Source organism: Corvus brachyrhynchos, unplaced genomic scaffold (genome assembly GCF_000691975.1).
Source record: "Corvus brachyrhynchos isolate BGI_N302 unplaced genomic scaffold, ASM69197v1 scaffold293, whole genome shotgun sequence".
NCBI classification, from domain to species: Eukaryota; Metazoa; Chordata; class Aves; order Passeriformes; family Corvidae; genus Corvus; species Corvus brachyrhynchos.
In genome coordinates this window covers 2,703,307-2,731,131 of record NW_008237410.1, presented here as the reverse complement: position 1 = coordinate 2,731,131, position 27,825 = coordinate 2,703,307, and the positions used below count along the sequence as shown (strand labels likewise).

The window sequence follows — 27,825 nt, the reverse complement described above, 5'->3', positions numbered from 1 at the left end:
ATCAATTTGATTTACATGCATATTTCTTTACATTCATTAGGAGGACATTTTCCTCTGAACCTCTTAATCTGTTATGTGAATAAATAATATAACCTCAAAAAATTATGTACCCTTGCAAAGGTGTTTTAGAAAACCTGTCTTACATTGTGTTGTGGTTTTTTTTTCTTCCAAATGTCACACTTAATCTTCAAGAAAGTATTGGTAAAAATATATTGTCCTTGAAGAAAGTGCGATGCCACTTTTGAAACTGCTTTATTTATGGTAAAATCTATCCTTTTATAGTGGACAGAGCAAGGGAGCAAGAAAGAAAGAGGTTTTCTCTATAAGGTAAATGCATAATTTTAATCAGCCTAATCAGCATCACAGAATTCAGTCACAGAATATTCTGAGTTGGAAGGGACCCACAAGGATCACTGAGTCCAGCTCTTTAGTGAATGGCACAGATGGGGATAAAACCTACAACCTTGGCATTATTAGCACCATGCTGTGAGCATAAATGATGCATGGCAAAGCTAAGACTCAGATGTGCTACTCACTTCTCAGTGTCTCTCCTATGTGCTTCAGGTATTTCGGTGTTTTTTGTAAATTGATATTTTTCTGGTTTTTGTTTATTTTCAGGAGAGCCATATCGGCTTTTAAGTGGCGTAGAATATGGTGTTGGACGCAAAAACTGCACAATTTTAATTCAGGATGATCAGTCTATCAGTCGAAGTCATGCAGTTCTGACCGTAAGTCAGCCTGAAACAAGTCCTGTAAGTAGCCACCATTTTACTGCATTATCAGTGCACTGTGGGGATAATTCAGGCTGCTGTGACCATGCATACTCTCATTTTGCTCTTACCAGTTTTATGCTTGGAGTAGAACCGTTGATAACCTGTCTTTTTTTTAAATCTTGAAGTTTATTTCATTTCCTTTACGTTTGTTTGCTTTTGTTGAGGAATTTAGAGGCATAATTTTAGTGGTCCAAGCTTTATTTTATCCCAGAGTGAAGATTCACTGCGAATTTGTATTAAAATAATCACTGCAGGAAAATTATGCAATTGAGTTTTATTACATAGGCTACTTTTAGGTTCTGGGAAGTGCTTCAGTTGTTTTACTGCAGACTTAGTTTCTGTTTCATTTCACATCACTAATTCTCTATATGCTTAGGACACAGAAAAGTGTACCAAGGAGAATTAACAATCAGCAATTTATTGTTATGACATTTATGGATGTTTTGAAGCCAGTTGGCAGAAATTTCATTTATGTAACCTTCTATAGTATGTAAAATAAAATACGTAAAATGTATTTTTTCCTTTAATACTGCAAATATTGAGTGAGTCCAGTGGAGGGCTATGAAGATGATAAGGAGACTGGAGCACCTCAGTTGTGAGGAAAGCCTGAGGGATCTGGGCCTGCTAGGCCTCGAGAAGAGATGAATGAGAGGGGACCTCATCAATGTCTGTCAGTATCTGAAGGGAGGGTGTCAAGAGGATGGAGCCAGGCTCTTGTCAGTGGTGCCAAGCAATAGGACAAGAGGCAATGACAGAAACTGGAACACAGAAAGTTCCACCTGAACATGAGTAAGAACTTTACTGTGAGGGTAACTGAGTGTGTTGGTTTTGCATGGCCTGGTTTTTGGTAGCAGTGGAGCCACAGAGGTGAGGCTTCCACTATGTCTGGTAGAGCCAATCCCTGATGGCTCTGAAGATGGACATGCTACTGGCCAAGGCTGGGCCAATTAGAGAGTTTGGTAACGCCTCTGTGATAACATATTTAAGAAGAAAATCAAAACAAAGGGGGCACAGTTTTTCTAGCCAGGGAAGAGGAGGAGGTGAGAACATGTGAGGGAAACAACATGGAGACACCAAGGTCAGTGAAGAAGGAGGGAGAGGAGGTGCTCCAGATGCTAGAGCCAAGATTCCTCTACAGGCCGTGGTGAGGACCATGGTGCAGCAGCTGTGTCCCTGCAGCCCATGGGTGCACGGGGCTGCAGAGATCCACCTGCAGCCCGTGGGGGAGGTGCCCGTGCCAGAGCGGGTGGATGCCTGGAGGAGGCTGTGGTCCAGTGGGAGACCCGGTGGAGAGAGAGGGCCCTGCTTCCAGGCTGGAGCAGCCTGTCCTTGGAGGACTGCACCCTGTGGAAAGAGAGACCCACGGCGCAGCAGTGTTTGGGGAGGACTGTTGCCTGTGGAGGTAATTCACGTTGCAGCAGTTTTGGGAGGACTGCTGCTCATGAGGTTGGAGCCCTGCCAGAGAAGTTAGTGTAGAGCTGTCTCTGGTGGGAGGGACCCCACTGGTCTCACATGGGGAAGGACTCCTTTCCCTGAGCAGTGAAAGTAAACCTAGGATGGCGAACTGACCCAAACCCCCATGCCCTGTCTCCCTGTACTGGTGGTGGGAAGGAGGGAGGGGTTAGGGGAAGAAAAGGTGTTTTAAGGGCTTATTTTACTTCTCATTATCCTCCTCTGATTTTGTTAGTAATAAATTTACTTTGTACCTTTAAGCTGAGCCTGTTTTGCCCTTGGAGTGTTTTATCCCAGTCCTTATCTCAGCTCATGAACCCTTTGTTAATTTTTTTTTGCTCCTCTGCCCAGCTGTGGCAGGGGAGGGCGAGTGAGCGACTTCCATGGGTCCCTGTCGTTAGGCCAGTGTAAAACCACGACACTCAGCATTGGAACAGATTGCCCAGAGAGGTTGTGGATTCTCTATCTCTAGAGATACTCCAAAGGAGCCTGGAGGCCATCCTGAGTAATGTGTTGTAAGGAAACCTGCTTCAACAGGCAGGTTGGATTAGATCATTCCAGTGGTCCCTTCCAACCTTATCCATTCTGTGAAATAGCATGTAACTGCATGGCACAATTTCATAAAAACAAACTATCAGTGTTCTCACTGGCTTGTGAACTGCTTTGGAAATCAGTGTCTAACCAGAGATGCTGGTGTCTCCATGTCCTGCAATTTGGGGTAGACTAGCATTCCTCATGGAAGGAAATGCGAAAAACTGCTCTCAGGTGACTTTAGGCTTTTACTTACCATTCAGCCCAAAGCCCAGGATAGGGCTGAGTGGTAGGTAAAAACATAAATAATAAATCTCAGAGCCTTGCTAAATCGCTCTAGCTCAGGCTTTGGGCCAATGAAGGGCTGCCATGCACGGTCTCCAGAAAGACAAAGTGTAATCTCCAAAAAGACCAAGTGTAAGAAGCACAAAAGTTCTAAAGCTAAAAACATGTGTATTTTTCTCTCATTTCTTTACAGTGAAAAGCAGAAGATGAATAATTACATATAGAAAGCCTCATTGTCCAAAGTCTTTATTTAAGATGGTATTTTGTGGGCTGCTTCTTATTTATCTAGCACTTTGATCCACAGTGATAGTAACTTGTTTCTGATGAAGCTATCTCATTCTGATAAACTATAATGGCTTATTTATGTTTATTTTCAGAGTCAGTCTCTCTCAGTACCTATATTAACAGTAAGAGATACATCTAAGTATGGTACCTTTGTTAACGGATCAAACCTCAATGGTATTTCAAAGTCTTTGCAGTCTGGTGACAGAATCAACTTTGGAGTTTTTGAGAGCAAGTTTAGGTAAGTGCTTTGATTATAAAATACTAAGTAAAAAAATGGGCTTTTTAGAAGAGTATTTTAGCACATCATTCAACTTTGCAAGTGATACAGCAATGATGAAATTTTAGAAAGCAAAGGAGGTGACTAGTATTTTGCCTGTGTTCCACACCTGCTTCTGAAATAGTTTTTCCATTTTATTTTTATATAATTTGTTTTGACACTGGGAGGTTAAAATTGTAGTTAGAAAAGCAGTGGCATTTTAGAAGATAATGTGTCATGTACAGTGAGTATTTCCAGGCTCTCTTTAGGCAAAAAACAAAGTCCTACACCAGATGAGAAGAAGGGAGAAAGGTTTAGAGTCTGTCTCAGCCCTTGTTAGCTGTTTGTAATGTAATGAGAAAAGAACTGACATTGCAGGAGAATGTGAACCCAACCTGCTATTTTTTTCCAAATTTAACATGGTAGCCAGTGCTGTCTGTTTATTTTTGGGAAGCAGTTCTGGAAATGAAGTGACAGATAAATAGAAAAAGTCTAATGACCATTAAAATCAATGTTAAAGTAACCAGAAGGTGACTTTGTGCCTTAAAATTTTATTCAGTTTGATCACTGCTTCTGGTATTATTTATTGTTATAAAAAGCTTGGCATTCTCTTCCAATTACTACAAAACTATTTTTTAATATTTTAGGTAAACATACTGAAATATGATACAGGCATCATACCACGAGACCAGATACATCGTGACTGTTGTACTAGGAAGTCTACAAAGTAGAAAGAAATTTAAATATTCTAAAAATGAAATAATGGAATTTGATATGTTTTGAATTTGATGTGGAAGATCTAAAATATATGTAAAGCTTATGGGCAGGGATAATGGCAATGTTAGGAAATGTTACTTGAAATTGCATTCTATGACATGTATATTTTAAGTACTAATCTGTTGCTGAACTGTCCTGTTGAGCATACTTTTGCTTTTGGGGACACACACTCAAATTTCTTTTGATATTCCTAGACCTTGTGCTATTGAAGTGCTAATTCTGTGTGAAGTCTGTAAAAGACCCACAAGTCCATAGAAATATTTCAGACATCAGGTCAAATTGTCATTAATTTTTCTGAATAAAAATTAGTATTTTCTTTCTTCAGGAAAATTTAAATCAGGAAGATTTTACTTTAATCTAGATTAGAGTATGGGTCTTTTTATTTTTTTTCCTTCAGATTTCCCTGAGATAAAAATGTGATAGTTAAGTCGGCTCTGTTCATCACAATGATTGGTTGAATTAACTTAAGCAATTCTCTTTTACTTGTTCTTTGCAGAGTGGAATATGAACCTCTGGTTGTCTGCTCCTCATGTTTAGATGTAGCTCAGAAAACTGCTTTAAATCAAGCCATCCAGCAGCTTGGAGGTCTTATAGTGAATGAATGGACAAAAGAATGTACCCACCTTGTAATGGTATCAGTAAAAGTTACTGTTAAGGTATGTTGAGAGTTTTCCCACTAATGCCAATTAAATTCTAGACCTGTTCAAGTTTTTTCTCTACAAAATGGTGGTAAACTCTTCTTTTTCCAAGTTCAGAAGATGTGTGTGTCAATGGGAAGTTGAAGGGCAAGAAAACAAAAAAAACCAGTTTTGAAGACTTAGTGATTTTCATCAGTTGCCTTCTACGTTTTCATAACTTTAGTCAAGACACCAATTAAAAGCTAGGCTGTTAGAAGCAAAACAATCCCAGAAGCAAAAATAAACTATTGTGCATTTGTTTGTGACATTTTCCACATCTCAGATCTTAAAAAGCTAATGTCAGTTGAACCATATTCTATCTGAACTTTTTCCATGCAGTAAATTTGTATTTTCTGGTTTTTCAGACTATATGTGCTTTGATTTGTGCTCGACCAATTATAAAACCAGAGTTTTTTTCTGAATTAATCAGAGCTATTCAGTCCAGGCAACAGTTGCCAAATCATGGAAGGTAAGTTGCCAAATGATCATATTTACTGTGTTGCAGATGAAATTTATGGGAGTTAGATGATAAATAACTGCACATTTATCTGATAATTTTTGTCATAATATGTGATTCACAGTAATTTTATTTGTGGAGAAATGCTTAATATGATTGACATTTTAATATTCTAGCAGTTTTATTGTTCTCATCCCTAGAATTATAAAATGAGCTCTTGGAATTGACTATATGCTTAGAGATGTTACTGTCTCTAAAAAGGAACTTGTTTTGTTAGTATCTAAATGTTGCTTCAAACACTTCCGGGAACTGATACATAAAAATAAAGAAATTACACTTTTATAAAAGAAATTGTATCAAGTTTATTTCATTAAGCAGATGTATTTTCCCAGAGTGCAGTTATTTACTGAGTTACTGTAAACTTTGATCAGACAGAGTTAGCCTGACCCTCGAATTCCCTGAAATAGAAGAGGTTTTTAATTATCTGTTAAGAGATGAAGCGATACTAATATGCATTAGAATAAATAGAATATTAGAATAAAATATTTATTGTTTTCATGGTTAAATTAACTTCAAAAGGGAATTCTTAATTTGGAATCAGTAAATACTGCAGAATAGCTCTTCTGGTTATTTTCTTGATGTAAGAAAGTGTGAAATAGTCTGAATATTGTATGTGACAGTTTCATCTGAGCCCATATTACTACTCATTTTACCTTGAAAAGGAGACAGTGGTGTTTTGCTTGGGGATTGTGGTTGTTGGTTTTTTATTGTACGAACACATGATTTATGCAGGTAAGAAATTTCTGCTGTGTATATACATTCATATGTGCATAAATATGCATATATGTTAGGAAATGGCAATTTATTTTCTTTAGTGAGTATGGTGGTAGCCATAGGTAGAGTAGTTTGAAGACTGAGGCTGGGTGGATACTAAACAAACTGCTGGTGCACATGTGGAAATAGAAACAAAACTGGAGAGGATTCACAGTGAGCTGTGCTTATTATGTGGTAAAACATATTTCACAGAATGTGACACTACCTTGTTAGAAGAATACAGATGCCAATCTGGAGCAATTGGAAGGAAATACTCCTTAGTTTCTAGATGCTACTTTACATTAGCAGGGTTTATGTAATATGTCAAATCAGTCATCTGTGAGTGGCTTAAAACTCATTTGTTCTTCATTTTTGGAAGAAAGGGAGAATCTGAATTAATTGTAACTTTCCCTTCTACTTCTGCATTGTTTTCTAAGGATGTAAGAAAACTAAACAAACTATTTAGTACTCTCTGAAATACTTTCCTGGGAGATTTTTTTTCTTTTGTAGAGCAGATCATACAAGCCATCAAAAGCTAGTGATTGGTTGTGCAACTTGAAATTTGTTTGGTTGAATATTACCTGATGGTAATGCTGCTGTTCCTGTCTGTTACAGGAACGAGTAAACTGTGTCTTTGTCTCTTGAAACCAGGGCGTGTCCATTTAATACAGAAGTGATAATACAATTGAGCTTTTAAATTCTCCCTAAAAAAGAAGCAGATGGGTATGTTTACATTTCTGAAATATTTTTGCTAACTTTCAAGATCCTGAGAGGAGCTGAACCGGCTAAAAGTTAGTGACACTAGCAGTATATACATTATGTAGCTTTCAAAGAGAGTTCTGCATCAAGCTAGATGAAACAGCTGATGTAATACACAGATCTATGTTTAAAACAATTGGTGTATTTTAAATAGGTCATGTTTTATGAGATGTAGCTTGTGGGAAGATACTGAAAATTTACTTATCAGCTGTTTTCATTAAATTTCAAAAAATACTTCTAATTTTGATAGGGAATCTCTATATTGTGCATTGTAGCTAGAGCTGACCTGAGCTGGTATATCCACAGCGCCCCGGACAGCTTGGAGCAATACTAGTTTGGGTGTGAAATAGGAAAAGTATGTTGAGATGGCAATACTGGGTGACACTATTAATTAAATCTTTACTATTACTGTAGAGCTCGTCCCTCCCAAAAAATCTAGGGAAACATTGTCTTAAAGTTCAAAAGAAAAAAACAATTAAAGTATCTTTTTTGTTTATAGTAAGATTTCATGTAATTGCAAACCTGCAGTTCCCATGTGAATGTGGAATTTTTTACGGTGTTACCCCAGTCCTCTGGTACTCTCTGACAACCTATGCGAGGAAGAACAGTAACTGAAGATTTCACAAACGGCTGCATAAGTGCTGTCCTGTATGAAATAACGTGTTTTATTACTGCAGTCCAGTGTCAATAGTGCAGGGCTTTGAAAAACAAGAAAAGTAACAGAGTTTTTAACAGAAATTCACCAAGAATCAAAATCTATTCACTGAGAGATTCAAGGTTGTAGAGGATCTTTTCTGGATGATAGTGTTACTATTAACAGCTTATGAGGCCAGAATATGAGGAGCACTTCAGAATCCTGACTGAAAAAGACCATTGCCTTTTGAGCTTAGATCAGCGTTGGATAAGAGTTTATAATTAAAATCAAAGGTTGATGTTTTGGGGTATTATTTGGAGACAATCATCAGTTAAAGTTGTTTTCTGAAATTGAAAAATGGAGCTTTTAAAATATATTTATAAAGAAACTATACTCCAGTTTCAAAGTAGTGAAAACTGCTGTTTTTCTGTTTTTACTCATCCTTTCATCTTTAGCAATGACTTTGTCCCTTGTATTTATCTTAGGTTAATCACTGTCTATAGGATCTGGTATCAGAAGTCTTCTGGCTTAATAACTAAAATCTGAATTGCCCTATTTCTACCTTAAGTTACTAAGCTTTATCATTTCTATTCAATTTCAGTGCAACAATATTTTTGTAAACAGCTTTGAACAAGCTGCTGAAACTGATCAAATACTCGTCTTTCAAAATCTGGTGGATTTAGGTTGCTTAATTTTCATTGTGTACATAAAGCTTCAAGAACTGATTGTGAAGAAGACATAAGAACGAAGATTACTGAAAATCCTGTAACTATATAGCACATTTTAGCCTATCATAATTGAATTGGGTATTTGGATGAAGGAGAAAATTTATGTGCTTATTCTTGTGTTCAGTTTGAAATATATGAATGTTCGCAGTGTTTGAGGAATGTCTTTTTATTTACAGATACTCGATTTTTTTTTCCCAGAACTTCAGTATTTCAGCATTTCATGGAATATGTTTCTTGCTTAGAATCTGCCAATCTTTGCTGTTAAACTGAATTTCATTGGTGTGTTTCAGCATCTTTTTTTTTTTCCTGCATAGTAGTATGAGAAGGATGTATAATCAGCAGTCAAAATAAAGATAAGTAGTTCTGTGATCAGCCAAACTATGTACATAAACAGTTATTTGGGCACAGATGTGGTATAGTTTGGTTAAAATTGACCTATAGTTTCCCTCCTTCCTGATATGTGCCTTCCCCTTGCTCTGTCAGAACTGCTGTGGTAGGGAGTATGTGGCTCAACGATCCTGTAAGTATCTTGAAATTATCAGTTAGATGCATATCCTGACTCTAGAGGCTTTGCATGCTCTGGGCATGCCATCATTAACTGCAGCTGTGGTCACAGGCTGTGACAAAATTTAGAGCTTCAGGATAGAATTTGATTTTTGCCTAAAATGTTTCCCAGCTAAACTCCTTCTCATTTTGCCTGTATTGGACAAAGCAGTAGAGAATCTGCATGATTAATCCCTTCAGTTCTCTATCCCACCAGCAAGCGTACTTGTCTGCTGTCATACTATAGGCTGTTCTCAAGTGTGGCGTTACACAATTTCTTGACACAGTAGAAGAGAATGAGGGGTGACTGCTCTCACCACGTGGAGGGTAGAGGAAGCAAGATGACTAATTTTGTGTGGAGTTTTACTGTTATCTGGAGTAAGTGCAAAATGAGGTGGCAGTCTCATTTGTCAGTATTGTTTGTAAGAATGTGGCTATGTGTACAGCAGTTTGGTTGAATACATTCCTAAAAGTGTTTTCAAAGTTACTGAAGTCTTGGTCTTATCTTCGATGTTGAGAAATTAGGGGCTCTGTTTCTTCTTAATAATCTCTTGAAAATTATTTCTGTAAGTAGTTTTAAGAGAGAAACACAGTATTTTAACTTCGGAACTTTAAACCAGAAAGGACTATGAGTCAGTACTGATAAGTGAATGTGAATTTTGTAACTTTCATTTTCTGTTCTTGCAGCTTTTATCCTCCAGTTGATGAGCCTTCCATTGGCACTGAAAACCTGGATTTATCTGAGCGTCATGAAAGGAAAAAAATATTCAGTGGAAAAACTTTCGTATTTCTAACCGCCAAGCAGGTAATCAGGCTTTACATTGCAAAAATATTGCAGGGCTAGCTAAGCACAGATTTGTTCACTCTGAAATCATACTCATTCTGGGTTCATCAGGAAAGAAGGATTTCTGTGTATTTATCCTACAGTACAGTGGCCTAAGCAAGATAAAATATAGAGGAGAAACAGAACACATTACATCTGCAGTAATGCCTCAGTGAGAAGCCCTGTGCTGATAGTTCTGTATTCTGATACTTCTAAACTGACTGCATTCTAAGATTTTTGTTTTTATTTGCATTCTTTTTTTAGCACAAGAAACTGGGTCCGGCAGTTATTCTTGGAGGAGGAGAAGTAAAGTTGATGACAGAAGGAAGAAAAGAAATGCCTTTACTACTTTCTCCTGAAGTTTGTGTAGTTGATGTGGGTTTGACAAACTCTCAGATCTCAGGATCTGACTCTCTGAGAAACTGGACTGATTCCATTCTGACTATCTTGGAAAGGTACAGCATTGTTCTCTTGTACAGCAGTGCAGTAATTTCAGAACTGTTACAGAGACTTGGTCGTGGTATTTGCGTACATATTTAAGCAGGAGGCTGATTATAAAGAGGACATTTTTTCATTGTTCTAAGTAGTTAGCAGAGTAACTAAAACTTCCTGAAGTGGGAAAGAAAGGAGTTGGCAGTTCGTGAGGATTTGATGGAATTTCTGTTTTCTTTTCTTTTTATTATTTTTTTGTAGAACTCAGTTCTACAAAAATTCATTGTAATGAAACTGCTTTAAAAATTACAGACAGCAAGTAGTTTCTCTTCTACTATTTAAAATAAGTTAAAATTAATATATTATAAGAATGCAAAATATATCATTTATGATATTGCATTAAATATATGTATTTCATCAAAAAGAGATGAGATGGCACCTTGAGGTCATGTGGTTCATTGTTATGTAATTATTTGTATACAGTGTTTTTGAAGAACAGCTTCTGTATAATGAAAATTAGTTTTTGTTTTGATGATAAGTTTTGTTTGAGAGGGCAGACTGCATATATTATAGATGTTAGGATTATCATGATGCCATTTTATTAAAACAGTGAAACAAAATCTCAATCCTTAACACATAAACCTAGTTCCCCTCAATTTTCCTTCTGGGTAGAGAAGATGGTACTCAATCTCTCCTCATGGCTGTAGTACAGAAGATGGGGGGTGGTGGGCAGGGTGCGTGACTTGTAAGAAATGGTCTCAAGTCTCTTTTCACACATTTTTGAATTAGAGGTAGAGTATAATTGGTTAAATTCCTAAAAATCTGGAAAGAAGAGATGTATTGGCCAGATTACTGGAGCTAGACAGTGGCTACAGCAGCAGGAAACATGGGAGTTCATACATGTAGAACATGGCTATAATGAAGGATAATTGTGCTGACTTACTGTATTGGGAAAAACTGTAGTGTAGGCTGATTTTTATTTTTGGAGGAGGAATGGACAGTTTTGTACTATGCCATACCTGTGCCCATGTGCCTATTTGTCTTTGAATCTGTACTGAAAAACTTTTTTGTTTTAATTTGTATATTGACAGCAAGAATCTTAGGGCTGTTCCAGAGGCAGAAATTGGATTGGCAGTTATCTTCATGTCTACGGAAAAATACTGCAACCCTCAAAAGCAGCCTGCTTCTAAAGGTAATTAGAAGAAGGGTAGTAATAAATTAACAGCCTCAAAGAGGCAGTATTTCTTTTTGTGTAGGAGCATCAATTACTAACGTTAAAGTTGTTCTGTTTTGCAAGACCACTAAAAAAGAGTGACAGTCTATGAAAAATGTATAGGACTCCAAAGAGGTAATTGGTTTTTAATAGTCTTGCAGTAAATTGCAATGAAGATTATATGACTCTTAGATGTAAATAAAAAAGTAGATCTAAAACTAGCCTAAAAGGCAGACACATAGAACAGTGACCTTGAAAGGAAAGGTACTTTAAAAACATCTGAAGTTCATATTTTTAGTGACCACTGAATTCATATGTATGTGGTAGTTTGAATTCCATGCTATTCTGTCTTTTCATAAAAGACTGGGGTAATAGGGAAGTAAAAGGGGAAAGTTAGAAATCAAGAGAATAAGAATGGAATTAATTTATTAAGGCTTGCTTTTTTTTCTTTTTTTCCTTCTGCACAAAACAGAATTTGCTTTAGGAAAATACAATTACCTCCCACACAGTTCAAAACTAAAAATAATCTTTCCATAAGAAGTTAAGGCAATGAGACATGATTGCTGCATTTGCTGAAGTAGTAGTTTGGGGGTGGACGTTCCAAGTCTTGACTTGAAGCTTATATTTGCTAATGCAGTAGTAATAAAAGTCAGACAGACATTTTGAGAGACAGAAAAAGGTTTTTGTCTAATTCTCTTTTCATGCCTCTTCATGTTGTTCTATATTTTGTTGCTATAAAATTTTCAGAATTATGTTTTATAGATTGTTTTTGTTCTACAAAATGTTGTATCAGGTAGAAAATCCTACCATTATTTTAAAAAGCAAAGGAAAAAACCCATAAGTTTGTCTTTATATGTAGGACTGTTACTTACTTAAAAATATATTTTGAACAGAGAAACACATACACGCAGTACTTCCAGAGACCTGAAAAATATTTTGGTTGACTGATATTCTTGTATGAATAACTTGCGTATGATCTATTGCCTGTCCAATTAGTTTAGAAAATATCACAATATTAGTTGTCAGATTAAGTTTTAAGATTCTGATCCTTCAGACACTGCATGAATCAGAAATGCTGATTCTTATTTCCAGTCTGAACGATTCAGTTGGATAAAAGTTGTCTGAAATTGCGTAAACAGACTGTATATCAGACTTTTAAAGGGAGCTGTGTTTACAGTTGAAAAAACTCGTATCCCAGATACAATAATCACATTAGAGATCATAAAAGAGTAAGTAAAAGGAATTTTGTGCTCTGACAGTTTTGCATAAACTATATATCGCAGGATATATATTTTATTTTTTGCATGAAATGTATACCACATGATTTTTTAAGTACATTTTGTATATACTGATATATGATTTCCCTTTATGCTTCATTTTTATTTAAGCATAATTCCATTACTTAATCAGTGGAATATTTAGTTAAATCTGAATTACAGAATATGGTCCTTTAGAACTATTTTTTCAGGTTTTTTTTTAATTAATAAATCTGCTTATTTTTAAATTAAAATTGCTTTAAGACCATTTTACAAAGATCTCACCTGATCAGGTAGTAATGTGTGATATCACGTGCAGAGAAACACAGCTTTGACATTAACCTTCTAATTCTTCTCTTGTGTTGGTCTTGCAGCTGTATCTGAAAGTTTTCCTGCATCAGCCGTTGTAGGCCAAACCATTTCCCACAGTTTGGCTGTGGATGAAACCATAATGCCAACTGCTGCAGATAGCAGCACATTTTACATAGCTGATACAGAAGAGCAGACATGGTAAAGTATTCATAGAAATTTCTAAGCTAATACTTGCAAATAAAACAATCTTTTGTGGCAGAGGAACTGTATCATTGCCATGGGCAAAGATATACAGTGTTAAAAATGGCATTTACTAAATTGTTGTCACTTGTCTGCAGTGACATAATTTTTGCTTTTGAGTGCTAGATTACAGAAACCATCCCATAGGACTTCGATGACTCTTTCAAATGCAAATGTAGATGCTGCATATCTGTCTTGACTTTCTGAACTGTCACAAATTTTCAAACCATTTCACAATCATAAAAATATATTGATCATAGCAGATTTTACAGTTTGTTTTAGCACATTGTTTGTAAGTTTATTCAAAGTACAGGTATAGCTTTTTTAAAAAGTGTGTCTCTGATTTGATGTGTCTTTGGTAACTTCCTCTGTGTCATTTAGTATTTTTTTTTCTCTCTAATCTAGTATGGAGATAGAGAATACTTCCCAGGTGCATAGACAAGGGAAAATGGCTTTCCAGGATACAACTGCCATAAAGAAAACCAGTAGCACAAGTGGCAGTGTAAGTGCAGGAACATCGATGCCTAGAGGGAACAGAACATCTGGGTTAAGTGAAAGAAGTCAGCCTGTCTCACCATCTAAAATTGCAGAAGCTGGCAAACCTCGTGAGGGTGCTTCACGTCACCAGTCGAACTCAATTACAAATTACTTCCAGGTAGCTAGAAAAAGGTACGTTGAAGTGTTCTTGACATTACTTCCCTTGTTGGTATGTTGGTGCTGTTTCTGGAAAATTTCAACTCAAGCAATGTACTTTCAATCTGACACATACTTAAAAAGGTAATTTTTAGATCAAATTCCTAGAATGAAAAGGTTTTCCTTGAGGGAACTTTAAATTTCACAATGCAGTCCCTAAAACCCCAGAAGCTGTTATGTTGTGGGTACAGCTAATCATACTCAAAAATGCTTTTGTAATTTCTTTCTTTTGTAATTTATTTCTGGCTAAGGGAAAGAGCTGAAGAAGAAGAGACATCTGTACCCAAACTAGCAAAATTGGAGGAAAGGTCATTGCCTCTTTCCAAATGCACTGAATCCGCAACTTCATCAATCTGCAACAGTGAAGCAAAACAGCATCAAAAGAAAAATAATATCCTGGACCCAAACCCAAATTTTGCAGTAGAAGACATGGGTGTAAAGCTTATGAGGAAAAGTGGCAAGCTAACGAGTGATAGAACAGACAATAAAACCACTTCTAGTGAAAATCATGCACCAAAAAAGAGAAAGGAATTAGATGATACATCTGAAGATACAGAAGCACTAGAAATTGTGTTTAGTGGAGATCTAGACTGGGAAGATCAAATGGCAGATCATGACCAGGAAGCTCAAGGTAATACACGAAAAAAACAATGTTTGGAAGCCAAAGGAAGCAGGATTCAAGAAGTAAATGTAAATCAGAGAGAGGAGAATAAAGTATTGGTAAGTTTTATATCTTCTTGTGTGCCTGATCTTGAAATCTGCAACTCTTTTAGGAGGATGCAGTTAGCTTTTTTAAGGAGGCTGCCGGCATACAGGAAGTGGCTTTGTAAAATTTGTTTGCTTAAATCTCATACATCCATTGTGGTTCAGAATGATTAACCTGTTACATGTGAACGTTGCAGTTTTACACATACCTAAATGTTTTTTCATTCTTCTGGACATTTTTTCTTTGTGAATTGAGAGCTGCTTGTATTCTGAATGCTTTCTTTTTTTTTTTCCGCTTTATATACTGTAAGTAGAACAGCAGAATGGTCCAAGAAAAACTTCTCATATTGCTTGTTGCTGTGTTAATTATAATGGTGTTATTTATACTAAGATACTACTAAATTATCTTTATGTAATTAATTTTCTAAAGAAACTTCTAGCTGACCTCCTCTGTTGAAAACCACAGTAGTGTCCAAGATCTTCCAAGTCAGAATCTTTTGATATTGTGTGAAAGATTGTTAAAATTCCTGTATGAGAAATTTTGAAACAGAACCCAAAACAACAGCAAACCCAAAACACAGCTTGTGTTTTTGTGATTAATTTTCTGGTTTTGTTTTTGACACTAAGGGAATTGTCTAAGAGATATGAAGAAAACAATACCCCTTGAGTCAAAAGTGGTTACTTTGTTGAAAAAAAAAAAAAGGAAAGCGGGTTTGTAAAGCAAAACAATATTGAGAGATTTAGACTATTAAAAATACCATAGGAATAAAAGAACAGGTTTATTTTTGGTTTATTTAAAATATATGTATTAAACCTTACTGTCCAGTCCATTTACAGTGTAGGCAGTGTTTAAATGTTTAAAAGTTTAATTGCATGATTAACTGGATTTGCAAAATTCCTTGGACCACATGATAATTAGTAATTGTCTGTGCATCCTTAGGTCAAACCAGCTTGACACTTTGTTGATGCTTTACTGGAGCATGCTTCTGGTGAAGTGTGAACTTTAACTTCATTATAACGCTCTTTTGTTGTGTGCGACTAAGAGGCACACGTTGAAAGACAAGTCCTATAATTTAGAGAATTACGTTTCTTGCTTTTTATACTATCAGAGAGTAGGTACTTTTTGTTAGGTCTGACCATACTGACAGACTAAAATTGGTGCTTGGAATAGTCTATTGAATTTTGTTGTGGCTTGGAAAGTTTTTCTAGTCTAACTTCTTGTCAGGGTTCTGAAGGACAAAAAAAAATTTCTGTGCAACTTAACTAGTACTTTAGCAGATAATGCACTTAAAGTTTCTGCTGAAAAGCAGTCTTCTAATAGTTTAATAATGACCTACTTTATTAATGTGAAATATATTTCCAGTGGACTAGGAAGGAGATTTCATGATAAAGCTCCCCAGGCAAATTTGATGAATATTTTCTCTAAGTGTAGATGTGCCTTGTGTATCTGGCAAGACAAAGAATGTTAGCAGTTGACTCAAAACCTACAGGATGCATAAAGCTGATTTGATATTTTATCAACTATTGAAAATAATTGTTGTAATGCCAATCTGGTTTTAAACTATAGGACAGAATCAACCTGCAGAACTTTCTTGTCCTAGTAATGAAATGTCCTTTCTGCACACATGTACACTTCAAATATCAAATTGAAAATGCTACTTTTTATATTCAAAAGCTTTTATAGTTTTCCAGAACCTGACAGGACTTTGAAGATTGTACAGATGGACAAAACTTCCTAGTGTATAATAAAGAAAGAAAAAAAACCAAGTGAGCAAATAATAGTGATTTTTTAATAGAGAAAGCCTCCAACCATTGTTACAGTGTGCGTAAAATCATAAAAAATCTAAAGTACAGGGCAGTTTCTCTTCTGTCTAAATGTTTATATTGATTTGTATATGTTTACTCTACCGTAAAGAGCAGAAAACAATTTTATGTAATTAAATTTCCATTTCATTTGAGCTTTATATTTAAAATAAATTTTAATCAAATAGAAAGAAGATGAACTTGGATCAGTTCTAACTTCAGAAACGAGAAGTAATATTAAGCAAGAGTCACCAGACTTAAGGAGCGAGCTGATTGTAAGTTTGAACAGTGAACTTTAAGAAGCATTACAAAAATATATCAAAATTTTGATTTTAAGAACATAGTATTTCTGGATCCTATTTCAGGGTAAAGGAGGTTTGGAAGATTGTACTCGTTAATGTAATCATATGTAAATTTGAATAGTGCAGTCTAACTTACAGACCGTGGGAAAAAAAGAGCATTTGTAGTTCATCTGTGTGCTTCTGTAATGGCTTTTGGGTGGATACTTAAGGTGACTGAAACTACAGGTAATTGTATTAAGCCTTCAATGTGGTTAATACTTGTACTGATGTTTTTCTTAGATTACTTCTTAAAGACCTGCCAAGGATGTAATTTTGTCTGCTCTAAGATCACAACTAGAATGGAGGAGTTGGACCATTGGGAAAATGGATGTGATATACAGTGATTAACATTAGATAGTGTGCTAATTTTTTGTAGGTGAGATGAAGGAAGGAGAGAATTGCTTGCAGTGGCAGTGAGGCAAAGGAGACTAGGCTGAATGAAATTGAAAAAAAAAATTCTGAAGAGATATTAAAGTGTAGCCAGTCAACAAGGGGCACAATAATATTTTTTCATCTACATACAAAAAACAGCAGAAGAAGAGGTATACCACAGTGCAGGGTCAGCTGAGATTAAAGGACTTATAGTTATACTTTGCTATAAAACCACTGTACTGCATATGGGCTGGAGCTGTCCTTGAACATAGTTTAATGTTACTTGTGAGCTTATCCTGCACCCAGACTTCTTTTGAATCTGCATAGTTGTAGTCCCAGGCAGCAAAGTGTTCATGCAGACTTGCTCGCATATGAGCATTCTCATGGACAAGAATAATTTGATGCATTGATCAAATTCAGCTTATAGCCCTAGAGTTGGCCGGGTAACTGTGGGCTAGAATTGAGATGTTCAGCCTTGTCTTTTGTGAAGTATTTAAATACATGAGAAACAAATTTACTCTATTCATGGTATATAAGAAAGCTGAGAAGTTCATACATCTTCTTAGCTTCTAGCACTACTGCTATTTCTCCTCACTGTTTCTTAAACCTAACTTTTGCTCAGCTCTGCTCACAATAATTTCTTTACAGTTTGTACTGTTAGATACGCTGTATGTCTATTCGCACACTTGAATGCTTCTTCCTTTTTCTTCCCACATAAGAACCACAGCAACCTGCAAGATGACTCCAGCAGTCTCCCTAGCAGGCTTCTGTTGACTGAGTTTAGATCTCTGGTTGTCAGCCATCCAAGACAGAACAGTCGTCTTACTGGAAATACCAACTATGGGGGAAAGAAAAATTTCAAAATGTTCAGAAAGGTTAGTGTGTATTTTAAATGGTCACAAGATGGCACTATTTGAAAATATTAAAAAGTGTTGCCTTCAGATTGTAGAAATATGTTACTAAAGATTTTTTATAAATTGATAATAACTAAAGAAAGAAACAATTTAAATACCATATTATACTGTAAACAGATATTTTGTTAATTGACTGAAGAAGTACCAGGTTGACAAAGGCTTACCCTGTGCTACATTATTTAGATACTTGTAGTGCTTATTCCAAGCTATTACTTGGAATAAGTCATTTAGTGATGGCTACCATAACTTCTGGTTGTACCTCCAAAAGCTAGCAATTCCACTTCTCCAAAGACCTATACATACAGTGTAGGCTGATTGAGAACCTTCCATTTTAACTAATAAATTTTGCATTTCTACATAGAACTAAATCTGTATCATACAAAAGTAAGGTGATTGCTTGCTTGGGTCCGGAAGACAATTGCAAAATGATTCTTAGTGGTCAGTGTAAAAGTACCACTTCAGCTTATATTAAAAATAAAATAAAAATGAAAATCATATGATACGACTAGAAAGGCATTTTAGTAAAATAAGTGTGACTAGAATGTGATTACATAGTACTACTTCCTGGGAGTTCCTGGGAGTATACTCTCATTTTTAAATAATGTTTTAATTTTCTGATAATATTTTCCACCATTTTGTAACAGATGCTTATGCAGGCTGACAATAAAATATAAACAGTTTTTTATCGATATTTCAAACTCCATTTAATGCACTATCAAATTTATTTAGCATATTTAACTTATGAGATGTATTTTTTGTTTGTTTCTTTTTGTAAAAGGAGGGAGTTAACAGCTTTCTGTAAATGGTTTTTTAATTTCAGTCACTTTTGAATATGATTTTTGAGTGTTATTCAAAGAAAGACTGGCTTACTTTCTTCTGTGATATCTGAATAGACTTTCTGAATTTGTTAAAATGGATCTTTTACTTGCACTATGCTTGCCTTGTAGTTGTAAGAATTTATTGTCCAACAGGTAGCTTACCCAGGGGCAGGACAACTTCCACACATTATTGGAGGATCAGATTTGATTGCCCACCATGCTAAAAAGAATTCAGAGCTAGAAGACTGGTTAAGGCAAGAAATGGAGGTAAGAAATTATTTTTTGAATACGATCAAATAAAAACTTGACTAATGTAAGTGGTCATACCAACCTGTGATCATTACGGAAATACTTCAGGATTTTATTTTTTAAATAAAACCTCAGTTAGTTATCCACACATGCTCATGGGAACGTGTACAGTAGTAAAGTCACTGAATGTCAGAGGTCAGTGGTAACACTCATCTTTATCTGGTTATTTAATTTCATTTTGCATGCAACACTCATCTAGTCAGAAATATTTATATAAAGTGAAATCAATAACCTAAATGAGATTGATCTTTTGATGAGTGGAATAAGTGCTGTGTAAACTTGTGACTTGTAAAAGTGTGACAGGGAGCTAGAAATAATTTCTTTATGGTTAACTGTGTTTAAATACTTGTACAGTACAGTTGATAGTCTACTCTTGAATAGAACAGAAAATGCATGAGTAAAATTCTGTTGGAGTATACTCCAACAGAAGAGATGTAATAAGAATAAATTTAATATTTTTTGTTTTGTGCAAATCCTCACCTTTATCTATAGAAGTCCTAAAAAATATTTTATCGTGGCAGTTCTCTGGCACTTTCATTTTCTGATAGTATCCTTAAAAATACTTGCTGATGACTCATATTGTTTCCACAGCCTGATTGAGATCCAGTTGCATCAACACTTCTTATCTCATTTTTTTTTAATCCCTGAATATAGATAATGCTAATTAAAATTCCCTTTACACACAAATAATCAGATAAAAATTTCTCTACTTCTGTAATGGGGCTTAAAGCCCAAAACCCCACATTTCTGGCCAAAATTGACATATTTCACAAAATATTCCATTTAATTAGTTGGTATCAGTAGCCAAATTCGAGTAGTGAAATAACTTGTCTAATGTGAATATGCACTAAATGGAGTCCTTAGAGAAAACTTATTTCCTTGGGAAAACTTTGTTAGTGCAGGAATATTGTTTTTCTAGTTTGTTCACTAGAATTACCCTTAACAATCAAATATTAAATAAACTTTCTCAGGAACAGGACAGATATGCAAGAGAAGAATCACTTGCTGAGGACCTCTTTAGGTAAGAGTTTTATGTTTGTACTTAGAAACGTTTATTTTTTGCATCACATCTTTTTTTGGACAAATTTTGATTTTGGAAAAGACTACTTTGACTATTCTTTTCAAAATTTAATGTATACCCATGTATAGAATATAGGCAAAGTGATTCAGTAATTTCTCTGGAAAACAAACTCTATCCAGGCTTCATTTAACATGGAAAATGGGTGGAGGTGAGGTGGAAGAGATAACATGAAAAGATGTTCATGACTGTCTGTGTCAGCATCTCTGTAGCGAGTCACAGACAGGGTTGAAGCTGCTGTTGTTTTGGTGTGAGGTTTCCATCATGTATCATCCCCTGCTCCTATCTGCTTTATCTCCCCATTCCTCCCTTGCCCCCTCTTCCATAGAATTTGCTGTCCAGAACACATTTAAGCGTTAGAATGAACGCGTTACAATGCTATAACAATAAAATCAAATAGATGTTTTGAGAGTTAATACAGGGGCCTCATTTTATTTAGCAAAAATTTCACTACTTTCTATATTTTTCATGTGAAGAAGCAAGTGACCGGTGTTTGACTTCTCACCTGTCATGAATTTGCCTAACAGCAAAAGCTGTGCATTTCAGTAGAAAAATGTATATTGTGAAGGATTTTTTTTTTCTGAATCACTATCAAACAAACATGATACTGCATATCAATACCTGTAAGAGCCATTCAGAAAATCCTATTGCATTAACAACTTGCTCTGTTAATTAACAGTTAATAATAGAGCATTTCTTTCAAAGGGTATACATTAAATTTTTGAAGACTGAGTTGGATAGTAACAACAGTGATTTCTACTACCTTTCTAGCTGTGTGGTGATGTAATTTGGCTCACAAGTTGTCACATCTTCCTGTCTAAGAGAAGAATCTTGATGAATAAGAGCAGAATTAGTGAAAGTAAAACTGCCTGATCATTCAGCTGTGTCTAAGTTATTCATGCATGAATACAAAACACATCAGAATTCCAAAGAAGTGACAGGATTTTGGGAGACAAAGCACAAATGGAAATGGCCAAGGGATAGCAATGTCAATTTGAGTCAAACTATAAGCATATTGCAGTAAATCAGGTAACTACTTAGTATATCCAGAAAGTAGCTCTAAATTTCTAACAGTCAATCAGAAGCTGTATAAAGGGGAAGGTAGGGCAAGGATCTGCTTTATGTAGGAGTAGGAAGCAGCAGAAAGGTTTTTGAATGAGTTGTGGCCAAATGTACATAAATGTAAACTTACAGGATCCCTTTCCCCTTCCTCCTCTTTGTTTTTTTTGGTGTCCTTTCCCAGTAAAGAACTTAGTGTTGGGACATTAAAGGCTTGGAGAAGCTTGTTCATACATCAGATTTAAAGGCTGTAAGTAGTTAGGAAATACGAAAATTTTACTGAAGGTTATCTCTAGTTCATACACAGGTTCTACCTTAGGCATCCTTCAGTCCACTTGTAGTAACTGCAGTTAATGATAGGAGTGTAGTCAGAGAAAGGACTGAACACTTGGCCATTCTCTTGTTATGAATATATAATAAAGCTATTTACATCACATTGTATATCTAGATCTATATAAACTTTGAATATCATTGTTTTACTTATTAGTGAAAAATTTTATTTTTTTGTTGCAGATACGATCCTAACGTGAAAAGAAGAAGATAAATTGTGACCTGGATTTACAGTGTTTCTCTGGCAAAACCTGTTTTCTGTTCCTTAGGTTTCCTGGTTACAGTGTGTATGACGTTCCTATATATGACCATCTGAACTATGTATTATTGTAAGACATGTTTTCTAAGTCTTGCTTTTATTAAAGAAAAAGAAAAGTTCCTTTCACTGCTTGGTACTTACAGGTTGCACATTTTCAAGACCGTCCCATTATTCACTTCAGAGTAATGCTTAGTAAAATACCATAGGTACTTAGGATTTCATTTTAGGCTCTTTCTAATGTTTGTTTATCACTACTGTATTGGGAAAGAAAAAGGAAGTTAGCATCAGGCTATTTTTTCTCTTTTCAGAAAGGCTTTGTTAACTGGGTATTTTCAAGGGTGTTATATTAAGAATTGAAAATCTATTGAGGGTGAGATGCAACTGGTATTTGATCATGATATGATATGGTTGATATGATATGATCATGATATGAGTCATAATGAATCACTTCTCTGTGGTTCATTATGTAGAGCATGTACTATTGTTACTGTTACAGAAGATCTTGGAACTAAAAAAACCCAGCTTTTTGTTGGTTTTTTGCTTAAACATACTTTCACTTACACCTTTAAATCAGTGTGGTTGAATGTTCATTTGTTAAATGAACTTCCAAGCCAGACAAAGTCTTCAAAGAGCTGTTGCACTCCAATTTGGGATTTTAAATTATTTGACCTATTTCTTTCTTTTGTGCCTTTACTTTTTGCAATCACTGTGTAAAAATATGGCCTTCAAAATAGGTCAATTAACAGGGAAACAATTGCTTGTTTGTGGATTAGAAGAGCTCATTTTAGTAATCTGAGAACTTGCAATTTGTGAGATTCCCCTGGAAGTACAGTGAAAAAAACTTTCCAGACCTCCTGCTCAGCTGTATGAAGCCATCACATAGCAATAAAGATGGACAGTAGCTTTATTGCATCCTCTTTCAAGAGGGAGGATCTCTTTCTTCATGTGAGGAAGTAATCTGGTTGATGTAATTGAATTGACACAAACCAAATTTCTTCCTCTGCCAAGACCTCTGAGCATATAAGGAAGATGAGCTGCACTGTTTGAAGCTGCTCCATTGTGTATCAGATCTAAAGAGCAGCATTGCGAGATCTGTGTATATCAAGATAGCAAATGTGCTGAAGTCAACATGGTTGAACCATGCAGAAAATATTTGGTCTTCCAAAGCCAGTGTTTTCTCATGTCTGTCTTGGCATCTTCTTGCTGATCAGCAATGTCCAGAGTGATACACAAACTGTAGCCCAATACTTCTGAGTTCCACAAAAGCTGTGAGAATGTTTGCATGAGGGTACATCTAATCTTACCCACCAAATACCTTTAAAAAGACTGTTCTTAAGCAGTTAAAATTCTTTCTGGAGGAGATGTACTGACTGTTGCACCCTCAGTTGAGTTTTTCTACTATCACTGAGAATTTCCAGGTTTTCTGGCTGAAGACCTGGTCCAACAGAGCTCTTGTAGACTGCTGAGGTTTTTGATTGTTGTTACTAAATTCAAGCAAATAGCTTGGATAGCAGAATATCAATGGACAAGATTCTTCAGAAAGGTTGTAATTAAAGCCTTGTTTTTGTAAAAAGCAACTGGATAATTTCTGAAGTGAAAGGACAAAACATGAAATGTATAGGGGCCTTCTACAAGAAAGTAAAGGCTGAGTCCTTTGCTGCTCAGACTGCAATCAGCTAGGGCTCAAGCAACCCTGCTGATATAGCTGAGAGCACTCTTGTTCATGTTTTATGATTTTGGGCTCTTCAAATCCAGTTTCCCAGACAGCTGAATTTACCAGCTTTGATACTTTTATTTTTTTAATTTAGTGTTTAAGAGTTTCAGCTCAGAATATTCTAACTTGAGGGTCCCTAGTAGGTGATACAGTGTGGTTTGTAATACAGTTTCAGCTGCTGTCCAGTTGATGAAAAGCCTGCCACATTAGTGCACCTGAGCTTCTGCTATTTCAGTATAAAATTATGCTTGCATTAAAAAGTTTAGACATACAGACCTCTTAGCTATGGCTTAAATTGTAACTCTAAATTCATGTAACATGTCCCATTCATAATTCTGAAGTCTTTCTTCCATTTTAACTTATTTTCGCCATGATTTTCAACTCAGGACATTAGAGGAAACATGCTTGTTGGCTTACTGGTTTGGCCTTCTGTTACTGAAATTTTTGAGGTAGATGATAAAGGACATGATTACACGATCCAATAAATTTGAACATTCGATAAATTGCATCAGTATCTACCTTATCCCTGGAGCTAGTGCATTAACTTCACCTGGTATTTCCTTTATTGTACAGGACATACTGTTACAGGCTAACCCCAGTAGGCAGCTAAGCCCCACTCACACATTCTCCCCCAGCAGGATGGGAAAATTACAGAATAAGAAAAGAGCAAGAGGGGAAAGCTCATGGGTTGAGGCATTTTTATAGGTAAAGCAAAAGCTGTGAGCACAAGCAAGGGCAATCAACTTAGCATTCTGCAGTTCAGAAATTTTGCTGTGTGCTCCATTTTCACTGCAGAGCATGTACTCTGTGGTTTCAACAGCAAGTTCAATTTCTGGGAGAACTTGTGTGGTGCTGATTTTCTTTAGAAGGTTCAGTAAATCAGAGATGATATCTAAGGTTTCTTTCCTCTGCCACACCCACGGTCTGCAAGTATACTCATCTTTTTGACAAAATTATGCTCTTCACCTTAAAAATACCTAAGCAGAAACTTCTCTTCAGATCGTGTTTCTTGCATTTTTTTGTATATAACACAGTTTGAGGGTTTGTTTGGGATGCTTTTTTTGTAGCGTTTATTATCTTTGTTCACACTGTTCACAGGAAGGCGATGCACACAATGTATAAACTAAATATACTTTTTATTAGCAAGGCTCTTAACAGGCAGTCTTGCATTCAGCAGCTTAGGTGACAAAAACAGTTTAAAGCAGATTGAATTACTCTATGTACTACTAAAACCATGGATAGGTGCTGTATCCCTGCATGAAAACATGCTTAATTTTCAGTTTAACTCACACCAGTTTCAGCTGACTTCCCATTTCCTACATCAGCTGGGAAAGCCACAGGTTTTTTTTGGGAAGACTGCCAAGATATTCTCACGGTTGAAGTGTGATTTCTATTTCTGTCCATTCATATCTATGAGTCTGTACATTTTTCTCCTACCCTTACTCCCCCATCTTCTCCCAGAATGGTGGGGGTTATGTGTGAGGGCTGGCCTCTCCTTTGTCATTGCACCTATATGCAGAAAGTGTGTTTGCAGTCAGCTTATGTTCCTCCATCCTCCCCATCTCCTTCCTCTGAAATGCCAAGTCCCCTTCCATTGCCTTTATTCCTGATGTGTGATAAGCTCTATTCCCTATGTTCATTCCTGATACAGTAGCTGAAGCCTCTACTGTAGACCCATGCCTAAACCCCTCCCCCCTCTTGCTCCAGTCCATGTTATACAAATGATTTCTCAGTCTATATTTTTCCTTTCTCTCCATCTCCCATAAAACTGGAGGGAGTCTTGCACCCTCTTCTCTTGCTCTTTTCCGTTTCTTGAATCAATCCTCAGTTACATTTGGCCACATCTGGTTGGAGTCACAAATTCACAAACTGGTTTTTGTTTGATTTGTGTTCCCCAATTGTGTTCTGGTTGTTCTGGTATCTCCTTATAATTCAAGCCAAATGTGCCAAAAAATTAACCCTCTTCCTTACCACTATTCCTCATCTTCCTCTTTCAGTCTTTGATTGCCATCAGCACATTCCAGTGAGATAGTTACAAAATGCTACACAATATCAGATATCTCTGACTAGCAACTCTTTCTACCACTTGGCTTTAGCACTCTGCCTGTACTGCTCTGCTGCAGATTTTACTACTGGAATCTTTGTTATTCATTGGTTTCAGCACCAGATCCATGCAAAACACGTTCCTCATTCTGAACACTGCAGCTCTCTGAATTCCTTTTCCTCCACAGTTTGATCTTTCATTTGACTTGAGTTCCCTACTTCTCAAAACCAAAATAACTGACTTCTAGGTGACACTATTTTAATTTTTTGCTTTCAGTCTATAATAAGTGTTCACACATTAAGATAAAGCAAGCCTAGCATGCAAACCTCAGGAATGTTTATCATCTAATCAAAACAGAGGTTTAGCTCACAAGTTGCTTACACAAAATGTTCTGTACTAGTTTACATTTCTTATCTGAAAAAAAGAAAGTTTTACCCAAGCATACTCCAGCAAAAGATGAAACAGGCACTGCCACACACAAAGAAATTATATTTATACACAATATCTCCAAGTCCAGGTGCATTGTGTGTGAACAAACACATAGGTAGATGAATATAGTCCTTTATCTTATTTCAAACTGGAATTCCAGCATACAACCAGCATACCAGGTCTAACAGAGAAATGGCCAAGGTCAAAGTATTGACTCAGTATATTGTGCCAGGGAGATGTAAGGTAGCAGGATCAGTTCTTGAACAACAATAGCTCACTGTTCACATAGAAGCTGGTCCTAGCATGCAAACTGATGAAAAATATTTGTATATCTAGTTAAAAAAACAACCTAAAAATGCCAGGATTCTATAGTATTTTGTGAATACATAGCAAACCTAATTGGTAATTTTCTTTCTGCTGGCATGTAAGTCTACAGAGGGTGTCTAGGGACATAAAGCTGCATTTTAGTTTACTGAAGCATCCACTGTAGGCTGGTACTTACACATTGCCAGTGATCTCAGAATAAAGAGATGGAGGAGGAAAGTGCAAATTAGAGTTACTTAGCCTCCAGAACAAGTTGTTTCCTGGTTTGATGACTACTGATTACCACTAGGTTTTAAGAGTTGGTTTATTATGCCCTGAACGTACAAAACTGCCAGTTAGAAAATGAGCTAACAGGCAGACAGGTATAATGGGAACTCAGGTTCAAGGTTTGCTTGAGCTGAATTGTTCTAGTGTCTACAATGACAAAACCATCTTTAAAACAGCTTAGCTTCTCTATAGCTACCAAGTAACACTAGAAATGCTTTTTTTCCCTGCCCATAATCCTTGTTCCTTACACCAAATTCATCCTTGACCACACAATTAATTCTCTGTGTAATTCAAGGTTCAAAAAATTAACTAAACTGAAACTCCCAGTGTACCATTTAGAATATAAAATACATTGTTTCAGGAAAAGAGTTGTTTATAATTCAACATCCTTACTTCAGATTTCTACCCCTAGTGTCACCAAAGCCTTTCTTTTTCTGTCAAAGGTGCTTCAATTTCCATTCTTTCTGCTAAGTAGAATCAAGTGTTACAGTTATTTCAAACAAAGCAAAACTTTTCTTTCAGGTTGGGCAAGGGGAAATGGGGGAAATATTTGTACAAAAAGCTCTCAAATCCATTGAGTGTTCCTGTCTTGCTCTCACCTTAAAATAAGAGTCCAAAAATGATGACAGAACATTGTCATTGTAGGGCTCCTAATGCATTATCTAAATTAAGGTATAACAGTATAAACCTTTTGGCATTTTTGATTCCATAACTTACTCAAAATTAAACCATTACTATATGGACGATAATAAAATTGAGTAGTCAGCTGCCTTTAAGGCATATGTGTGCTACCTCTTCTAGTTTAGAAATGTCTGGGAACACTGTACAGCCCAGATCCTGCTATTACATGAAGATACCTGCTTGCTTTCCAGAAGTAGAAATTATGGTAGCAGAGTAACAAAGCCTTATCTCTTGGCACACCATGTTGCTGATCCAGTCCTACAGCTTAGTCAGCAAAGACAATTTCTCGTACATGTTGCATTCAGTGTACTTAACAGCCAGTTACAAATACTCAGCAGTGTGTTGGATGAACAGCTCCTGTGCAGAGCTCTTGCCACAGACCCAGATCTCGACCCAAAAGGATGGGGACACCCCCGGCCTATTGACGCTGCGCGGAGGC

At 36.2% G+C, this 27,825-nt stretch overlaps 1 protein-coding gene across 1 annotated transcript; it reads left to right on the top strand.

Moving 5' to 3' along the window:
- On the top strand, positions 1 to 22,053 carry NBN (nibrin). Its single transcript, XM_017731064.1, is given in 16 exon segments — positions 1 to 70; positions 619 to 752; positions 3,419 to 3,564; positions 4,856 to 5,015; positions 5,402 to 5,505; positions 9,658 to 9,775; positions 10,058 to 10,248; positions 11,317 to 11,417; positions 13,069 to 13,204; positions 13,652 to 13,915; positions 14,191 to 14,659; positions 16,636 to 16,722; positions 17,880 to 18,035; positions 19,046 to 19,159; positions 20,173 to 20,222; positions 21,852 to 22,053. Coding segments are annotated over 16 exon segments (2,316 nt in total). The 5' UTR covers positions 1 to 15; the 3' UTR covers positions 21,883 to 22,053.
- The last annotated feature ends 5,772 nt before the right edge of the window (positions 22,054 to 27,825 follow it).